General features: G+C 39.1%; 1 protein-coding gene across 1 annotated transcript in view; it reads right to left on the minus strand.

The window, feature by feature from the left end:
• Window positions 1-11,196: 11,196 nt before the first annotated feature.
• LOC310945976 (transmembrane protein 132B) overlaps window positions 11,197-19,927 on the minus strand; it is a gene marked incomplete at both ends in the record, with an annotated part of 177,706 nt that continues 168,975 nt past the window's right edge. The window contains 8 exons of the mRNA XM_083912242.1: window positions 11,197-11,827; window positions 12,163-12,444; window positions 12,948-13,192; window positions 13,370-13,498; window positions 16,357-16,485; window positions 16,579-16,641; window positions 19,006-19,083; window positions 19,691-19,822. Coding sequence (XP_083768368.1) covers window positions 11,197-11,827; window positions 12,163-12,444; window positions 12,948-13,192; window positions 13,370-13,498; window positions 16,357-16,485; window positions 16,579-16,641; window positions 19,006-19,083; window positions 19,691-19,822 — 1,689 coding nt within the window. The remainder of the gene's footprint in view (window positions 11,828-12,162; window positions 12,445-12,947; window positions 13,193-13,369; window positions 13,499-16,356; window positions 16,486-16,578; window positions 16,642-19,005; window positions 19,084-19,690; window positions 19,823-19,927) is intronic.

A 19,927-nucleotide genomic window follows, 5' to 3' on the forward strand; every position in this document is an offset into this window, starting at 1 on the left:
ATTTCTATCAAAGCTTTGTTAAATTAATTGATATAAAAGGGTATAATATGCAATATTATCCTAAAAACAATGTAAAGATTAATAAAAAATATCCATCTCAATCAGCTCTTGTGACCCACTAAAAGTGTGTGGTAGTGTCTGTATCTGCAGAAACCCTGCTCTAAGCCTGGCATTTATAGAGTGACAGGACATTTTTGAGTGTTGCTTGGCCCACCTAAGGATTTAACCCCCAGCCAATAGCAGCACACAGCTGACACACACAGCAATTTGCTAGCTAAACAAAGTTTTTAATCATTACACCACATACCATCGAATCACAAGTATGCATCAAGACAACAAGTTCTAGACAATCACAGCACAGCATGTTGGGACACACACACACACACACTTGCAAACGCACAAACGCACACAGTAAAGCTTAAACTCACTTACTGTACTCTCTATCCTTCTGTGGCATTTTTCATTCACCTTTCACACATACAGGCTCTTGGCATGCATAGCAGGAGTCATTTTTCTTGTTAATGTAGCGTGTCGAATTTGCAGGGCGGTGGCGTGCAAATGAAAGGTTGCACGTCTCACTCGCTTGGCAATATGTATTTGATAAGAGCTGTAAATCAACCAGTGTAGCAGAGCAGAGCCTGCAGGGACGGACAAAACACATGTTAATGGAAAGCACTTCTAAACTGGAATGGAATACTGTACGTGCATGAGCGCGAGAGAGAGAGAGAGAGAGAGAGAGAGGGAGAGAGAGAGAGAGAGAGAGAGAGAGAGAGAGAGAGAGAGAGAGAGAGAGAGAGAGAGAGAGAGAGAGAGAGAGATAGTCAAAGACATGAAGATTAAGTATTTGCGGGGGGTTTGTGTTCACCTGTGTGGACAGTAAGGTTGCCCAATTGCACAATTATTTTTGGTCAGTTGCTCACTGGCTTTAGAGAAAATGTTTTTAAAAATTTGATGAATAAAAAAAAATGCTAGATATTTTTTGTAATATGCATTTAATATGTAAGTGTTAAGGAACAAAGACTGCTAAAGGTATACATAAAGTACATGGCATTCTGAATATCAAAACCTTTTTGTAAGCAAATTTGTTTTTTTAGGCTGCAGTATTATTTAAGCAACTAATGTTAAGATGATGTGGATGTGCTGCATGGCTTTCCCCACCAGGTGATGTGTGTGAGTGAGAGGCAAGGTTATGAGCATGTAGAAGAAGAATTATTGTTTCTTGGTTTCTTTTGTTTTATGACGTAGTTAGCAAGAAAGTAGCATGACACAGTAGTTGCTTTGTCTGCAGCCAGGAAGGCATACAGGCAGATTTCAGAGAAGGAAACTGCTGGTTTGTCTTTGTAAGTCCCATTGGCAGCAACCTATTTTGCTCACAACCTACTGAAAATTCCTATTCATATTTAATTGAAATTAAAAATTAGAAACTTTTTGAGTCAAGAATGGTAAAGATTTGCTGCACTGCCAACATGAGGGTTTTTGTCTCAGATCTAATACAATTGTCTGAACGGGCACATTTTGGCAAAAATCTTATAGTCTGCACTGGCCATGTCTGCAGCCAGTTTTCTTCCAGTGACAGAAACAAACACTGCAGTACTATAACCTCAGTGGAAAACAATTTGTGTAATAACACACATAACTTATTATTTGTGTTAAAGTTTGTAGTAAGAGGGGACTAATAATAAGTTATGTGTGAGAAAGGTGTTTGTGTCATATCATGGGGTTATATGAGGCTGGTTCTGAAGTATGATGATTATATGTGTTTTTGCCAGGGCAACAAAAAGTGTGTATTACAGACCTGGTGGCTTTAGTCATATGCGTATGTTTGTGCATCCTGCAAGCATAAAAGAAAGTCGAGAGGTGTATTTACCTTAATGGACAAAAACACCACGGGTCTATTTGGACATGGTGAAGGTAATGCTGTCATTACTGTGCTCCCTCGGAAATAACTCTATATTATTATAACAACAGTATCATCATAACATACATGGACACTCACACAGACACATGCACATGCACAGAAATAGACAGATTCAGTGATACAAAAATACCCGTGCATATAAACACCCAAATGCTTGGTCTCAATGGCAAGTTCACGGACGCTGCATTACTACATTTGCATTTTTTGAATTATACTGTATGTCTTCCTTTGACCAAACAAATAAATCCAGCCCTAATTTGACCCTAAATTAATATTAAATTTAACACAGCATATAATACTAAACTGGTTGCACAACAAAATGTCCTCACTGTTGAGGTTGTCCTTCAATTCCCTGTTGTTGTTGTTGTTGTTGTTGTTGTTTTTATCAACAATTTTTTCATCATAAGGTTAGAAAAGCAAGTGTGCTTTAGCCACAAACACAGCACATGCTCAGATGCATTTTAACATCATCAGAGAGGTATGTGAGGAAAATGGAGGGATATTTGGAGAAATAGCCAGAGGCTCTATGTGATCCTTATTACTCATAAAGCGTAATAAGGGTCTAGATTTGGACTGCTGCTCTTGTTTTCCCTCATGAGTGTGGCTCCTCGCAATAGCTGCAGTCTCACTGGGGCGTAAAATACATTTGAGTGCAGCATCCCCATGGCTCTGTGTGTTTAAGGGTCACACAAGCTGGCTCAAAAATTTGGAGGCAGATAGAAGAATCCTTTCGAAAGTTATCAGAAGCCACAAGAAAAAACACAAAACCACATGAGAGCTATTCAAGTTGCTTTTAACTAACTGTCAAGAAGCTGATATGTATACAATGCTATGCTAAATAGGAAAGTGAAAAAGTCTTCATTCCTTTTTGATAACCTGCAACCAGCAAGTCTCTTTTAAAGAGACAAAGTGTCAAGAGAATGAACATATTGGCGGAATCATTTTAAAATCTACTTATTGTCATCAAGAGCCAAATTTGATACATGGCCAAAACTGCTGGATGAGCATGTCAAAAACAACTGAACTGATTACATTGATCCAAGTTTATCTTAAGTAGTCGCTGACAGTACACAGTTCTACACTTAACATCACTTTTAAAATAATACATTCTAATATCATTTTGACTTGATGCAATACACGATGCTGACACCAGAGTATACAACACATAATCAGATCACAAAGAGTCCTGAGTCACAAAACGAGAAATCTTGCGCGATCAAAAGTTACTTCTTTTCCCCCACTTCCCAGAAGTGACTTAAGTCTGAATTCATGAAGAAAAGATAAAAGTATGGGTGAAGTCACGGAGAGGGTGTGAATGTGGACTGAACATGATACAGCGCTTTGGGGGAGTAAAAACCATCACAAACGTCATAATTGGAGAGTATATAACATCATGCTAGCAAGTTTTAAAGTCAATAACGGTTGACAAAGGTAAATATCATTTGACAGCATGTTGTAAGTATGCTATCGTTGTTTTCAATATGACTGTGTCCTTAGTGTTCACCACCACAAGATATCAGATAGTAAATGGCTCAGTGGGAGAGTGGGTCGTCCCCTGCTCCACATGTCGAAGTGTCCTTGGGCAAGACACTGAACCCCGAATTGCTCCTTGTGCTCCACATGGGTGTTTAAATGTGGTGTGAATGATTAGATTAGATGGTATGTAGATGTCCACTGCCATCTGTGTGAATGTGACAAACACTGTGAAAGCGCATTGAGTAGTCAGAAGACTAGAAAGGCGCTATATAAGTACAAGTCCATTTACCATTTACAATTTAAATATTGAACATGTTTAATATTTGCAATTTTAAATCAGTGCGGCTTAATGGATCCAGAGCAGATAGAGGGATGTAAAGAAAAAAAAATACATTCTTAACATACATCACACAACAGGAAAGTCTGGCAAAATAACCTTTAAAACCATTGCTGAGAGCTTTTACCAGTTTGTTTCATTCTTCTGAAAAAAAATCCAGCATTACACAACATAAAAGAACAAATACTTAGACCCTCTGACCCAAGGGTAAGATGAATTCAAACTCTGAAGAAAGGTGACAATTTTTAAAAGTAGTGCGGTTTAGAAAGCCAAGTCCGATAGGGCTTCAAAAGTATAAAGGTAAAAATAAGAATAAGCTTCAATTTCAGTACTCCAGCACTGCACTAGCACTGTTCCATTACATTACTCTAGGACAGGGGTGCCCGATCCTGCTCCTGGAGAGCTACTGCCCTGCATGTTTCAGGTTTCTCCCTGCTCCAAAAAACCTGACTCTAATGATTATCAAACCTGTGACAAGCTTCAGCTGTTTGATAACGAGCACATCATTAGATTTTCGTGTGTTAGAGTAGGGAGAAACCTAAAACATGCAGGGCAGTAGCTTTCCAGGAGCAGGATTGGGTACCCCTGATCTAGGATATTAAGACAACATGTATGTTCTCATCAAAAGGAAACAATTCACATACACAACTTTCTTATTTAACTATTAAAATATATGGTGCAGTTTTTCTCAGCTGTGTATATGAGTGGCACACAACAGCTATTCTGCTGATTCAATACAGGCTATAACTTAAAAACATAATGATAAAGAAAATCTCTCAGGCTGACAGGAGACCTTTTGCACATGCTCTTTCCCAAATCACACAATCAACAGGTGGCTGACCAGCCAATAATGCAAAACTGGGGAAATTTCACATTGTTCAGAGCCGCGTTGGTCCCTGTAGCAACAACAGCATCAGTGGAAACAAGCCAACCAACAGGGGGTTAGCCTCAATATGTTACCCACACAGCAGAGGGTTGAAGACACGCAGCAGACAGGGAAAGTTGGTGTATTTTGACGTTTCGACGTCCAAGTCCATTCTCTTGTGTGATAGCCTTGTAGTTAAGTTTCTTAAAAGAAGTCCTCTTCTCCTCTCTCTATCACTGCTAGCTAACTAGTCTTAACAAAATCACGGTCACGCTAATGTTAGCTGATTTTAGCAGCACTCGAAAACAACACTCGCTTTTCTTTTTCTTCTTGCTCAATGTTAACTTTCCATTAAGTTACTTGTTTTCAAGTCAAAAGGTTTCAGAGTTATCCTGAATTTCTTTTCCAGCAACTTTTCCAGTGTCTGTAACTTTTTTTGACAGCGTTACCTCCGCTAATTAATGTCCCCTGGCTCAAACCCCCGAGGTAGATTTTGCCTCGACTGACCACACACCCTGACTGGCGGTTGCCGGCCGTTACAACAGGGGAGCTGTTTCACTCATTTGACAAATTTTGACTAAATGAAACGAAATATGAAGGGTCTCTTATTAAAATACATTCAAATCTACAGTATTTATTTGTTTTAACCAAAATGATGAGCCCAATGCATTCACCTCCATAGCACTTTTATACCACCATGGTACAATGTCTCAATATTTTCTAACTAACTAAGAAACTCTTTAAATCAACTAATTTCATTTGTTGTGAACAGTTCTAATGGATCATGGTCAACAAATGTTGCTACATTAACATGTGCATCACTATAAGAGTCATTCAGGGTGGAGACCGAGTGATTCAACATTATCAAATATGTTTTTGCACATCTGCATGGATTGTGTTTCCATGTCAAAACCCACTTGTCCCATATTTCCTCACCAACAAGACAGACCTTTCATATGCCTCGGGGTTTTAAATACAATCTTTGATGTGGATGAATGCCACATCCCCACAGTAGCTACATTTGACTACATCATGTCTAAATAGACATGGCTGTCACTTTATCATATATTTGCAGACAGTAGTTCTATTGATGACTGTTTTTCAGAATGATTAAGGTAAAGATATCCACTCCAGCGCCTCTCCTTTACTCATTACACAGCTTTTCTATGCACACTTTGTAGGAAGGTGGGCAGTATGCCACAGGGTGATGGAGGCACTTCAGATCAAAAATAAACTTTATCGTGTAGATCGTATCATATCTAATTTCATATTTGTTCATGGTATCCAGTGGGCTACAAAGCATTATCTTAATTAACTTTTGGTGTGAACGCCTCTCCATCATCAAGACTCCCACTGTGCCTTCCAGCGGCAGCTCACAGAAACCCAGTGATTAGAGCTCAGACAAAATTAGCAAGGGATCTCAAAGGATCAGTGGCCCTCGAAAGTAATCATTTTGTGATTTTTGAAGCCAAATTGCTATGAACTCAATTATTATATTTATTATGACAATTAGCAAATAATTTCCATCATGCATATAGCAGATACAGGTGAAGAGTAATTGTATTTCCTGGTTGATGCCTTGACATCAGGTTAATTTGGACACAATTCATAACCAGCAGAAATTGTTTTAGGCCAGACAGTGATCAGGGCTGATCGATTCTGGGCAGTCCCTGGAATCCCTTGCTGTAGTCTTCCATGACACAGTTGCCTATAACAAATTAAATGTCCAGTCACTGTTGATCTAAAAGAGGTACTGCACACACACTAATTAAGTACTGTAAACTAAATTATATACTGTGACGAAACACATCAATGCTGGTGTTAATATTAAGATTTCTTTCACAGATTGGTATTTCATGGATGGAAAGTTGCTCAACACGTAGAGTCGACTGATAGGGACTTTTCTATGCCATCAAATTGAGCATCATTAATGCCCCTTAGTTTGAGGGGAGCAGCCTCCCTTCAGATTGCGCAATCACTCACAAACTGGATTGAGCGCGTGCAAACGGTGAATTCTAACCTGTGTGCAAAAAGTAAACACAAGAAGTGTGCTGTGCGACGCTGTAGAGCTTAGCGACAAGCTGTCATTTCTCACCCTGAAAATGGAGGATTTGATTTCTAAACTAAGACATTTTTCAAAGCTGGACTTTCAGTCAGTAAAGGTAAGATATACTGCAATATACAGTGGCACTGGTGTTTTAAAATGGTTTTCAGCATCCTATTCACTCCTATTCTCTCATCCTATCCTATTGGCATCCTACTGTATGTCTGTAAATCTGACTTGTGAGTCAGTGCCTCCCCAACCCCAACCCTCACTGCACGTCACTGTGGTGAACGAGACGTCTGTATATCCATAGAGCTTCACAACCCCATGAAAGTGCTCATGTTATGATATCAGAATTTGATTTGTATGGTCCGATAACATTTTTAGAGCCTAAAGCCCAGAATTAAATTGTTTAATCCCCATTCACAAACTTGAAGCAAGTGAACTAATCTCTGTGCGGCCGATATGTTTTAGATTGACATTTCAACACAAACGTCTACCAGAGGAACACACATATTCATGAATTAAAACAAACTTGTGATGATATTGGAATGATGTTATTTTAGGAAACTCATGATGTCTCTAATTCCAGCTATTGAACCTACTTTCTGATTATTTTCTGCACTGCCATTCTCGCAGAAACGTAACTAAAAATACAATATTATCATAGCAGGGAGCTGAAGATGATGACTGAAATGGATGAAACAGAGAAAAAGTATTTCAAGATAAAGAAGCAGACTGTCTTTGGTTACGGGTCTTTATTGGCTTCTATGAACCATGTTTTAACAATGACAATAGCAGAAAGAAAATCGAATTAAACAAAAAGTATTTAGGGCTCATGTCCACTGGATTCACATTCAACTGTTGCCCATGTGTTCCTCTCACTGTAACTAAAACACAATCAAACTCTTTTGAGAATATGTAGTTGTTATTTAGTGATTTAGTGTTTTTTTTTTATTTTAGCACAGACAGCCACTGTAGAGGTCTTTTTTATACTGCTTGCTTTAATGGCTAATATGAATTGGCTTTACCCAAGAGTTGTTCGTAAAAATATGTTCATTATATCCTCAATTACAAGTTACCTAGAAACAGGTGGGTTGAGAGATGCATGCTACCGTATACAGAACTAATGTGGTTCTAAAATAGTATAATTACTGCACTCTATTGTTATTGCAAGTTTGGGTTCAAGAGGAGATGTCTATAGTGCCTAATCATGTAATCATCTGAAAAAACAAGGCCTGTTTGTTGTCACTTACAATAAGGCAGCACCATAAATGCAGATCTTCTGTGGACACAAAGCCTAATAAGAAGGCTGAGTGACAATAGAACAAATTAATCCTCCAGTTCAAAGGCATTCAGATCTGTGTCAAAACCTTTCTCTTCAGATTTATGTTCATATTAAACTGTTTTGTATGTAGTAGCATTATGCTGAATATCGAAAAAAAGTCAGTGTTGTATGATCTTAACACATTATAGACCCCTCACTCACTGCCACACCCTTACTTACCTTTTACTTACATTTACTTACACTTCTACCTGCATTGGCTAGAACATTGTATATCAATTTTTTTTTTTAAATGAACATAATTCTGTAGGAGATGGATCTATTTCCTGCAAAACAGCCAACCAGGAGAATGTGGAAAATAAACCGTTTTCTGTATCAAAAAATCTCTGTTTAATGTTGTTTGAAAACCGAATCAGCATGAGATAACACAAAACTGTACTCTCTAATCACAAAAACTATCCTGGCCATTCAGTGTAACTTCTGACAACTGCAAAGATGACAAAGCAGCCAAATCTTTGTGCTGTTGAAACAATTCCTCGAAGAGAACTGTGCTTCAGCAGTGGTTTAGTGAGAATGCAGTAAATTGCAGTCCTTCCACAGTGGTTATATACAGAAAATGTATCTTTCTCTGGTTTTGAATAAAAGCCTAAATGCCCTTAAAGTAATAAAAACAACTAGCCTTGTTTTTTTTCAGTTGACATCCAAACAGTTAAAATTATACAACAGGTAGAATGGACGTCACAGGCTGTAAATTATGATTCAACCTACAGTTCTAGTTTAGAGTCAAAGGGTATTTCATTTAAAGCATTGCTACACTTCTACCCTCAGTGACTGTCAATAGTGTACCTGTTAGACGGGTCCTTCGATCACAGCAGTCTTGTAGCTACATTAGAGTAGGCGAGCAATAATGTGTATGAGTCCAGAACATACAGTTTAGTCGCCATCGTCAGTCAAATTATCTATTGCTTTGGGGGATGCTGTACAGCCCATTTAGTTCCCCATTTTGGAGTCATCTCAGGTCTCTTATCTGTGTCAATTCAAGCTCTGTCCTTAAAATCCTGTATGCATTCTGCTTCCGACCTGACGATGTGACCTATGTGAATTCCTGAAAGATTTTTATTATGTATCTTGTTAAACAAATTATTGAAAATAGAGATGTCTATATCTGTAGTTATCCATATGTTTTCTTTTGGACACTCAAACATGCTAACAATTGTTTTGGTTTTCTTTCTGAGGTGCATATTTTGGACCTCAAGAACTTTTGAGTGTGGTGCACGATGGACTGCCTCCATTTTTACACGTAATAAAGGAGGTAAATGGATTCCTACCCTGTACAAAGACAAGAACTCATTCAATACTTTAAACAAAGATAGGAACATCTTTAGAAAAAGAACCAATAAGATCACCTTCACATTGTGGTGGTAGATGGCATTGTGTACCATATTTGCACTGTAAAATGTACAAAATATCACCATGTTGTTGGCTAGACCTGCAATCTTATTCACAAGCACTTTGAAGCATGTTTATTTATCTACAACATACAGTGTACTCTGAAACAGTAACACATTTATAAATAAATATTGCGATCTTAACAATCTTACAGTTCTCTTTTTTATTGTCAGTTGTTCATGACTCGTCACCTGAGCATAACGAAGGTGAGGTAACCTCTGCCTGTTCTGTCTCCTTCCTTTCACTGGTTCCCTTATGTGCTATCATTCACCAGCGGGCCTATTGTTTTCAGTCTTAGCCTTCGGCCTTCCTTTCCCTCCTCACCCTCTCAAATGTTAATTTAAATAAATAGATTTCTAGGAGAAAAAAAGAATCATATATCCTTAACATCTTAATACACCTTTGAAATAAAAAACTACAATTAATCATTTCCCAAATTAGGGAAAAATGTAACACAGAAAAAAAACATAATTAAAACATTCTATTTATCAAAAAGAACAAACAAAAGGAAAATATACATACTTGTGTTCAGCAAAACAAACATGTTTCATGAACCAATATGTATTTGTGAAATATTCAGTGTCACTCCATTTTCGTTTGTACTGTAATGTCATTCAGTATATCCTTTTAGCTCCATGTATAACACTGGAGGTACTCTGGTCTGTCTTGTTGCTTACATCGTTTCTGTTTTAAATAATCCTCATTATTAAGTTTTCAGTCAGGCTTTGCAAAGCCAAAGCAGCCTCCTTTTTATATGAGACAGCTCAGTCAGTCCCCTTTTAGTTTACAGACAGTATTTCACTGTGTTAGTTCACAAAGTTCCTACTGCTGTCCAATCAGTCAAGGAGAGGGGCCAGGGATGATGCGATTGTTTCTGAATAGAGGGAGAAAGCCGTCATTTTGCTGGAAGGTTTCACAAAACAGGAAGTGTGCCTAAAATATGGCTAATGTCCTTTCCTGTTTGTAATTGTGCAAGTTTAAATGCCTCTGTCTTGGATCCAAGGGAGAAAACAGTCTTTTGTTTGTCACAAAATTTTCCAACTCCTGACAAAGAAAGAGCAGGACCGCCCATATTCAGGGCTGAATGCAGATACCATTGGCTACCTTTGTAGTTGAATACTTGGAATATATATGTTTTTACATGTTATATTTTTTCATGAGCAATGCCCAAAGAAAATAGGTCACATGGTAGAACAAAAAGCAAAACAATTGTTTCTTTGATGAGGTTCTATTCTTGAGTAATCATAATTATTATATAACCACCAGCAGACTTGGCTGGTAAATATTAAAACTAAATCTATAGATAATCAATCAGCAGCCACAGTCAATGCTGGCATAACACCACTTCAGAAATGATGATTGCCTTCCTCGTTTCAATGTAAAGTGGCTTGACAGTGTTTTTCCAACAACATACCCTGACTTTACTGTGTAGCACAATGGTTTACTGGTATTCTGAAAACAAACATTCATAACCAATCGTGACTTTATCATTGGTTTTTACACTAATATTTTCACATATAAATAATATAAAAAACATATAATGTTATTTATCATTTGCTACCATTGATTTCAGTGTGAGCTAGTGGCGACAGTATGCTTTCATAGCCTTAGGGGAGCTAAATGTAAGCGTCCCCTGCACTGTCTGTTTATTAATCATCTCAACTCTTTGCCACACTTTGTGTCCCCTTTACTTTTTTCATTTTCCCGTTCTCCCTCCCTTCATCCATTGCAAAGGCATTACAGGTGAATTTTACTCATTGTCCATCCTCACCCTCCTGCACTCATCCTCTGCCCCTCCATTTCTCAGTCTCTTTCCCATCAGTCACAGATTGTCTTGTAGCCTCTCCATGTAGGTTCTTATTTCAGACTGACTCAGGTCCATATCCTGGCACACCCACTTGATATCATCTTCATTCCCATTGGTCACCAGGACTGAAGAATTGGTATATGGGCCACCACCACCCGAATTATCATTGGGCAGAACGGTGGCAAAAGACGTGAACTGGACACGTTTGCGCTTTGCAGCTGCTACTGCAGCAGCAGCCGTGGCTCGGGGGGAATTATTCAGATGCTCCGCTTGGCCAGTGGAATTTTTGCCACTAGTAGTGATTGCTGAAAGGCACTGATGTGGTTCTGGAACAGATCTGGGCAAGGTTTGTCCATGGGTGATTCCCCGGTGTCCACCTGTGACACCACTCCCACTAATGGTGCCCATGCCTGTTCCCACGCCCATCACCAAGGTGTTACCAGCCCCATTCAGCAGGTACTTGTTCTCTTCGTAACCCCCTTCATTCCGGTCAATGATTGTGGTGCACTCATCAGGTAGCCCACCCTGACATTGGTCTGAGCATTGGTCTGCCAAAAGGTCAGCCTCATTGCCAAGCCACACCCAGTCGTGGGCGTGGTTCATGTTGCCTCCTGCTTCCAGCACGGGGACCTGCTTGTGACGGTATCTGCAGATGAAGGACAATAATCAGTCTATGAATGAAGCACTATTTTGCATAAGTGCAATTTCAGGCTATTTTTATAGTGATCATCTCTTTACTTTTAAAGTATAATTACACAAAATAAACAAAAAAATTCAATTTAGCCAATAAACACATTTTCTGTTAGTGCCAGGTGCTTGGTGATGATGCCGTTCATAGATCATATGGTGGCCCACACAAAGACCTCTTAACAGTGGTGTTAATGGATGGAGGCCTTATGAATTCACCTGACCACACACTTTTATTTTTTTTTCTTTCAAATTCTAAAAACAGTTGAGTCCTCAGTTATCACACTATTTTACCTGAAAGCAAAGCTGACACAGTTGATGAGGAAGACCAATATTGCCAGACAGAATACACCCAAAAGGGCATACATTCCGATCTCAAGGTCCGACAGTCCTCTCGTGGTCTGAGTCAGCTCACTATCCCCAGTGCCTGGGACCTCCACCTGAGCTGGGAAGCTACTGTAATCCCCTGCTTGGTTTGGGCCTCCACCACGGCTGCTACTGCTGCTGCTGCTGCTGCTGCCTCCACTCGCTTTACCACCTGAAGCACGATGGGTTACTGTGCTTTTGGTTGTTGTGCTAACCTGATAGATTGAAAATAATAAATACATAATAAAACAAATATTAACTCCAAAAAACAGTTTCTTTATTTGTGCTCATGTTAATTGCTGGGTTAGGGTTAGTTCACCACCTTTAACATTGGTGATGTTTTGCACTGTAGGCCTATATAGTGTTTTGTTGTTGGCAATTTTCATTACAGTCATACACAGGAGACATTGTTTAACATCATAGGAAGAGTAATCAACTTTTATTGAAAGCGGGTATTTATAATGTGCATTGACCAAAGATCCTGTACTTAATAATAAAATATATCAGATAAAGATCAAAATATTGCCATCTGTACTGTTGTTAGTTAAGTTTGAGATTTAAAATTTACTGACAACATTCTCTTCTCAAATTTTAGTGAATTACGTATTTTACTGATTGCAGTACTTTGAAAAAAAACCTATCAATCCATTGTTTCCCCCACCTTCCTCATAGCTCCTTCCTCTCGATCCACTGCTGCACTGTTGGACTTCCACTCTCCATCCTTTGTTTGGTGCTCGCTGGTGCTGTTGTCCATCCCCCCTCTGTCGTCCTGTCCACCTCTTCCCATCATACCTTTTTCTTCACTCTTTGCTCCAAACTTAACTATCACATTGCCCACTCCAGATGCCAGCACACTCTTCCTTTTGGATTTTTGGCACGTCTCAGAGATGACCATCTCTACACGAACCAGTGCTCCCTGTCCTTCACTCTCTGCCACTACAATAGGCCATTGTTGCTCCTAATAGAAAATAGAGACAAAGCAAAAATAAACAGACACAGTACTTTGGTAATGATACTCTGTCACTTTTGCAAAATCTGCTAAGTGTTTCCTGAACATATTTATCAGGCATATCTGGCTTATTTCACACACATTTAAACCATTGGCCAGATAAAGAAAGCTTATAATGGCTAGTACCTGATTGGTTATGGAGATGACACTCTCATCCAATGACACAGCCGAAAGAAGAAAGTCCTTGGGATCATAGACATCAAGTGGTGTCACTGAACCATCACTGTACTGAATCCATGCGCTGATCGCTGCTTCCTGAAAGATAACGAGAAAATATTCTTATCATCATCATCTAATAAAAAACTGCATTAGCAGTGTTTTGGACACAAACACAGCACCTTCAATCGTCCTTTACTGGGCTATGATAAGCTATGATGAAAGGTCATATTCAAATCTTTGAAAAATTAATTAATTCAGATTTATGGCACTACATACAGAAGGACCTAAATAGCCTAAAGGATATTCACATTAATTAGCTGAAAGGACAGATCCTGCTCTGAAAGATTTTAAGAGCTTTTGACGCCTTATCTCTATTTTGAAATCTGCTTTTCTAGAAATGCGTAGCAAAGGTGTAGTAGCTATTATATCATGCTCTAAGTCCTAAGGATAATGGGAAAGTAGCCTCAGTATGAATGTCGTGTAGTGTAAAAGTGCCTGAGGTAGGGAAAACTTCAATCAGCGGTTTATATCTAAGGAGTGTCTATTTGCACACGGGTGAGAAAAGCCTCACGGCAGCGACTCGGCTTTTTTCACCCAACCCCTAACGCACTTAATTAGAGTACTATAAAGAGTGCAGGATTAAGGAAGGTAACCATGGGTGCATAAGTTAAGCACTGGACTATCACATAGAGTTTTGAATCCCAGAAGAAACCTATCTAAACATTTAGTTGAGTTATTATTTATGCAGTTTGGAAAGGTTTAGGCGTCAAAACTACTTGGTTAGGGTTAGGCAACAAACAAAATGGTTAGGGTTAGGCAAAAAAACGGTGTGCCAATAGTATTGTTCGCTACTGTCACCCAGGTGCAAAAAACATCTGCCTTAAGGTTCCTGCATGTTAGAATGACATTTTTCCTCAATGCCATATACTGTACATATTTGAAAAGTATCCTGAGAAAACCTCTGTTATGATTTGAAACTATGAATACAATTTAATTAATTTGAGCATGGATATCACCAAGATAATTCTCATCCAATTTACATCTCCATCATCCATTACCAATTTAATGTTCTAATGAGCTATGATGATAGAGCATAATACATTATTTCAACCTATGCAGACTTCTCTGCAACCTGGACCTGCGCAGTAAAAACTACAGTACAGCACTATAACCTGGCATATTCTGTATTCTATCACCATACCAACATTTTTACCAAATATAAATATGTCAAATGGAAAAGGATATCCATTGCTGTTGGCCTGGGTAGTTTGACACTGCGATCTGTTTGTTTGAATGATCCAGCTGTCTGAGTTTCCAACACAATGGAAATAAATAGCATGTTGTTACTGCTGGAGCAAAGCCCAAAGAGACACAGCTAGATTCTAACACTTGAATGTTATAGACCCTGATAATTGAAAACTATAACCATTTCTTTTTGTGCACAGAGATGCTTTTTCCCCTTTTTGTACCTTTCTCCAGTCTCAATATATTCCATTACAACGAGGACAAATACTGAAAATGTTTTTGTCAACAGTCATCTTACAGCAGCAGTAGCAGCAGCTATTCCAGAAACAAAGAGTTCAGCTGAGAATGTTTTTTCTCTGCTTGTCTTTAAAAGATCCTGCCTCACTAATTTCCCTTGATAAAACCTTTTTTTTGCTTTAATCAGAACACAGAGAACATTATGTAGGTATAACACAGCAAAAACCTCCCTACAAAAGTAATTAAGCTCCGACGTGAGGAACAACACTTTATCTCTTTCCCTCCCTCTATTTTCACACACACACACACACACACACACACACACACACACACACACACACACACACACACACACACACACACACACACACACACACACACACACACACACACACACACACACACACACACACACACACACACACACACACAAACACACACACACACACACACACACACACACACACACACACACACACACACACACACACACCCTGCTTTCTTTCCCTCTCCATAGTCTTTCCAAAAGCAACAGTGAATGATGGATATATAATAAAAAAAAGACAGAAAAATATATGACTATTTGGATAAAATGAAAAATCAGATCTGTAGTTATCGTAATGAGATGCTACTCGTCCAATTAGCCCTTGGACAGAAATTATAATGTGGGATATTGTTTGATAAAAATGAAAAGGAGAAGAAGGGAGGCGGGAGAGGATGTGAAGGCTAATAGCTTGAGATTGTGTGATAAAACAACCCTTGGTTGGTGATTAGAGAGTCAAGAATAGCTTGTGACATATATACTTTGCATGAGAGTAAAGGTGAGCATGTTTCGTTTTTAGGTGTGTGCTTTTCTGTAGATGTTGAGTCAACGAGGAAAAAGTGGAAAAAAGAGAATTTGAAAAAAATGGTATCAAAATGACAAATGCAGTTTAAATGGAGTATTATCAAAACACTACCTGCCCTTATGTGGTTCTAGCTAACAATACATAGTATATACAGTATTTTACAGTAGACCTTTAGGTGGTTGTAACTGTAGCTAAGTAGTGCCATAGCCTGGAAGTTGGACACTCCTAATTAGAAACCGATATGGGAGAGATAGCAGAGATGTGATGTTCACAGCACCAAATTACTGTTTAACTACTTTGATTAGAACCTTAGGGGGTATTACTGTAGAGATGGGAACAGCTTAAGATGTAGTCCATCAGAGAGAGTGTGTGTGTGTGTGTGTGTGTGTGTGTGTGTGTGTGTGTGTGTGTGTGTGTGTGTGTGTGTGTGTGTGGATGTATTTGATACAAACCTAAAAGCAGCGAGGTGTCTATGCAGATTTATCATGTGTCTGCATGTGCTAGTTTCATTCTGAAAATCCGATAAATACAGCCCTGGATGGATATGACACTGTATCTAGCAGAGATGCAGATATTGTGATTTGTGTGTGTGTGAATGTGTGTGGGTATCTATATATCTCCTACCTGTTTCAGTGTGTTTAGCAGGTCTGTAGCTGTAGTTGTTAGCTGTATAGCCTGGTAATTTCCAGGACTTGCTGTCATACTGAGGGACAGAGATGCAACCAGCTGGACTCCCAGGTCAGTGATAGTGACCTAGACAAAAAAAGAGAATATCATAATACATGGCAATTACAGGGGCCTTACGTACATTCCAAATAATTAAAATAATTCAATATGTTATTCCACCTTGTCATCCAACACAGTCACAGTCTTCTCTGCCAGGATAGAGTCAGATAATGGGGACAGAACCTGCAATAAAACATCACACAACACATGAGTAGTTACAGTTCAAATCGGAAATATTCAAAGTTTTTGCTACCTGAAATTAATCTGCACAATTAGAGTTGCAGAGGAGACTACATATGCAATAAAGCAATTTTATCCAAATGTGAGTTCTTAAAAGCTTTCATTAAAATTGAGCATTGTGTGGTAGCTCTACACTTCCTGAGGTCTTTCACAGGGAAAAGTCGAACAACAAAGGTGTTCAAAAGCTGCAAATTCCAAGTAAAATTACATCATCATGTTACTGACAAGCTGTTTGACAGCTGATGAAAAGACAGCTTGTGTCTCAAAATGTCACAAAATAATAACAATAGGAACAACAAGATCCTGTTGATTATGCTGCATCAAGTATAGGACATTAGGAAGTACACAATAGGAAAAGTCTGACAAACAGTACAGGAGAGAGGTACATTAAATGAGCTTTTGTTGTTGTCTCACTGATTATTGCCCTGTGGTGACAGTGACGTCTTTAACATTGACAGGGGAGCAGCGAGAGCTGGTTAACACCATGGTGCTTCGGGCCACATAGACAGTATCTCTTTAAAGGAAAACTATGTCAGTTTTCAACCAGCTTTGTGTCATTCCAGCACGGACAGTACATGCAGATGCACATGCCTTTTAAAAAGGAAAATGTGTGTGTGTGGATGTGCATGTAACCAAACACACAAACACATACTTCTACTGTCTGTGTAAAGAAAATTCTTGTTCAGAAACACTAAGGCTGTTATTTCACAACTCTGACACACTGTAACACTTGCTAAGTAGTGGACAAACACACACACACACACACAACCCCCCCCCCCCCCCGCCAAAATTAAAGACCCAAAGGAGTGAATGAAAAGAAAAAGACAGAGAGAATGTAAGTGAGAGATGGCGAGCGTGCTGAAGAGAAGTAAATGGAGTAGATGTCAGAGTCAGAGAGAGAGACAATGACAAATAGAGGAGGACAGAAAGTGAGAAGGAGCAAAAAGAAGGAGCGCGAAAGAGATGGGGTACCGATGGAGAGCGGCAGCAACAGACTGACTGTAATAGAGATTAGGAGCCCTGTGCTGTAGTGGGCTACTGCGTCCGGCGACAGGGGGACAGGCAGATCTGATTGGTGTACAAAGAAAATCTCTCAGCAAACGTGTCGTGGCGTCAAACTCAATCCCAACCTCAGCGAGCTAACAAAATGCAATGATTGACAGCTCTGGGATTGCTCTTCAAGACAGGCAGAGAATAAGAGGGCGAGAAAGAGAGACTGGAAAGGAGAAAGGAGAGAGAAAAAGGAGGAGAAGAGGAGGAGGCGAGACTCTGGGAGACAGAGCTGGGGGCTAAAATTGAAATGTCAAACTATCAAATGATGGCTGTCGACTCTGGCATCTCAATGGGAATGCTGGGTAAATTTTCTCTCCTGGCTCCCAAACAGAGCACAACTGTCATGCATGTATCTGTGTGTGCGTGTCTGTGTATGCGTGCAGCACTCCCCAGTCGAACGGATGCTCACACACACAGCTGTTCCCCAAAATCCCCAAGATCCCCCCACTGCTGTGCCAAACTCAATGCCAACCCACTTCTAACACACGCACAACACTCTTCAGAGCAAATATAAGCACTTAGACCCTGAATCCTAAAAATATGCAGTTTATATATTGTTACAGGAATTATGCAGATGTAACATAATAGGATAGAATATAACAAAAACTGTATTTACTATAACTGTGACATATTTGGTGGTTATGCTTCAGCTCTGTGTACCAGTAATGTAAGACAGTAAGCCACAGGACTGTCCTCCACTGTCACATTCAGTCACAATGGGCCAGCTTATTGGAATTCAGTAAGAGTGCAAGTGTGTTCACCGTGTGCCAGTGCAAGTGTGTATCCGTGTGTATAATTGCTGAACATCACACTGAGATGTCAGGGCCAAATCCGACAGTTAATTGTGGCTAATTGTGTAACGAGTTAGCAGGCGAGGCTTAGAACTGCAAGAGAGGAAGAGGAGAGGACGAAAGACAGGGTAGTGTTAACATCACTGGAGTGCTTATGGCTGTCATTTGAGTTGTCAAATTACTCTTTGCAATAATGCACATACAGTAATCATGCATTTTCAACTGTCTTTGTCTCGAGTTGTTGTCCAACAAGTGATGAATACATTGTTAATGTTGACTGATTCTGGGATGCTTTGTACTGAGTAAATGGTACTCCAGAGTTTGCCTAGTTCTAACCTTAACATTATAAGTTGAATAAAAGTGAAAAACTTTGAAACCATGTGAGAATTTTTGGGCTATTTAATTTTCTATTCTACAGACTGGATCAATGTAAAGTGATGAGAATACAACAATGGTTACATACCTGTATCGTTGTAATCCCCAGGTCCCGTCCGATCAAGATTCTTCCGTCTACCAGTCTGGCAATGCGAGGATCTTCTACCTGTGGAGTAGAGAAACAGTTGTCAGCCACTTCTACAAGTTTTATCGATTTGTTTAGAATTAGGTTTGAGGATTTTGTGCACTTATCCTGGATTGGTACATACAATTGCTTGTTTTAAGCAATTATTATTATTCAATAATCAAACAACAATCTAAACAGGAAATAGTTAAAAGACAAGTTCAATATATATATATATATATATATATACAGTATTAATAGCTTTTATCCCGTAAGTGAGATGACCATGTTGATACCAATCTTTGTGAGTTAGAGTTACAGTTGGAAGGTGATTAGCCAAATTTAGCGTAAACACAGAAAATGCAGGGAATATTTAAAATCTGCCGACCCTGCGCCAATACATCTGAGTCTGCAATCCATAAAAACATACAAATATAAATTTAAAAACAAGCTGTAACTATTAATACGCAAACGTCAAAAAACCTGTTGGCAGCTCAACTAAGTGGCTTCCTAAAGAAATTGTTGCAGCATGTAATTCTTTCTAATAGCACCAATATTTGCTTTTAATGAAACACCCTCGTATTTACACTAAGCTAAGATAATTACCCTCTGGCTCGTTAGACTTAATGTTGTGTTTGTGTATACCTACTTTTAGCTGGTCCAAGACCAAATGAGTGATATCAGCTTGCCAGTCGGCACCCAACATGTAGACCATCTCTCCTCCTGGGTCAGAGGGTTCTGCGACAAAATGGGTCAGGACCCTCACCAAGGCGTACTGGTACTGAAAGGTATGAAAAAAAAAGGTAAAATGATACTATTATATAATTAATTCTGCTGTACACAGCTGTGGGCTCTTATTTCACTGTTAAGCTAGTGTGCTAACTAA

This window comes from Echiichthys vipera (genome assembly GCF_963691815.1).
Source record: "Echiichthys vipera genome assembly, chromosome: 4".
Taxonomy (NCBI): Eukaryota; Metazoa; Chordata; class Actinopteri; order Perciformes; family Trachinidae; genus Echiichthys; species Echiichthys vipera.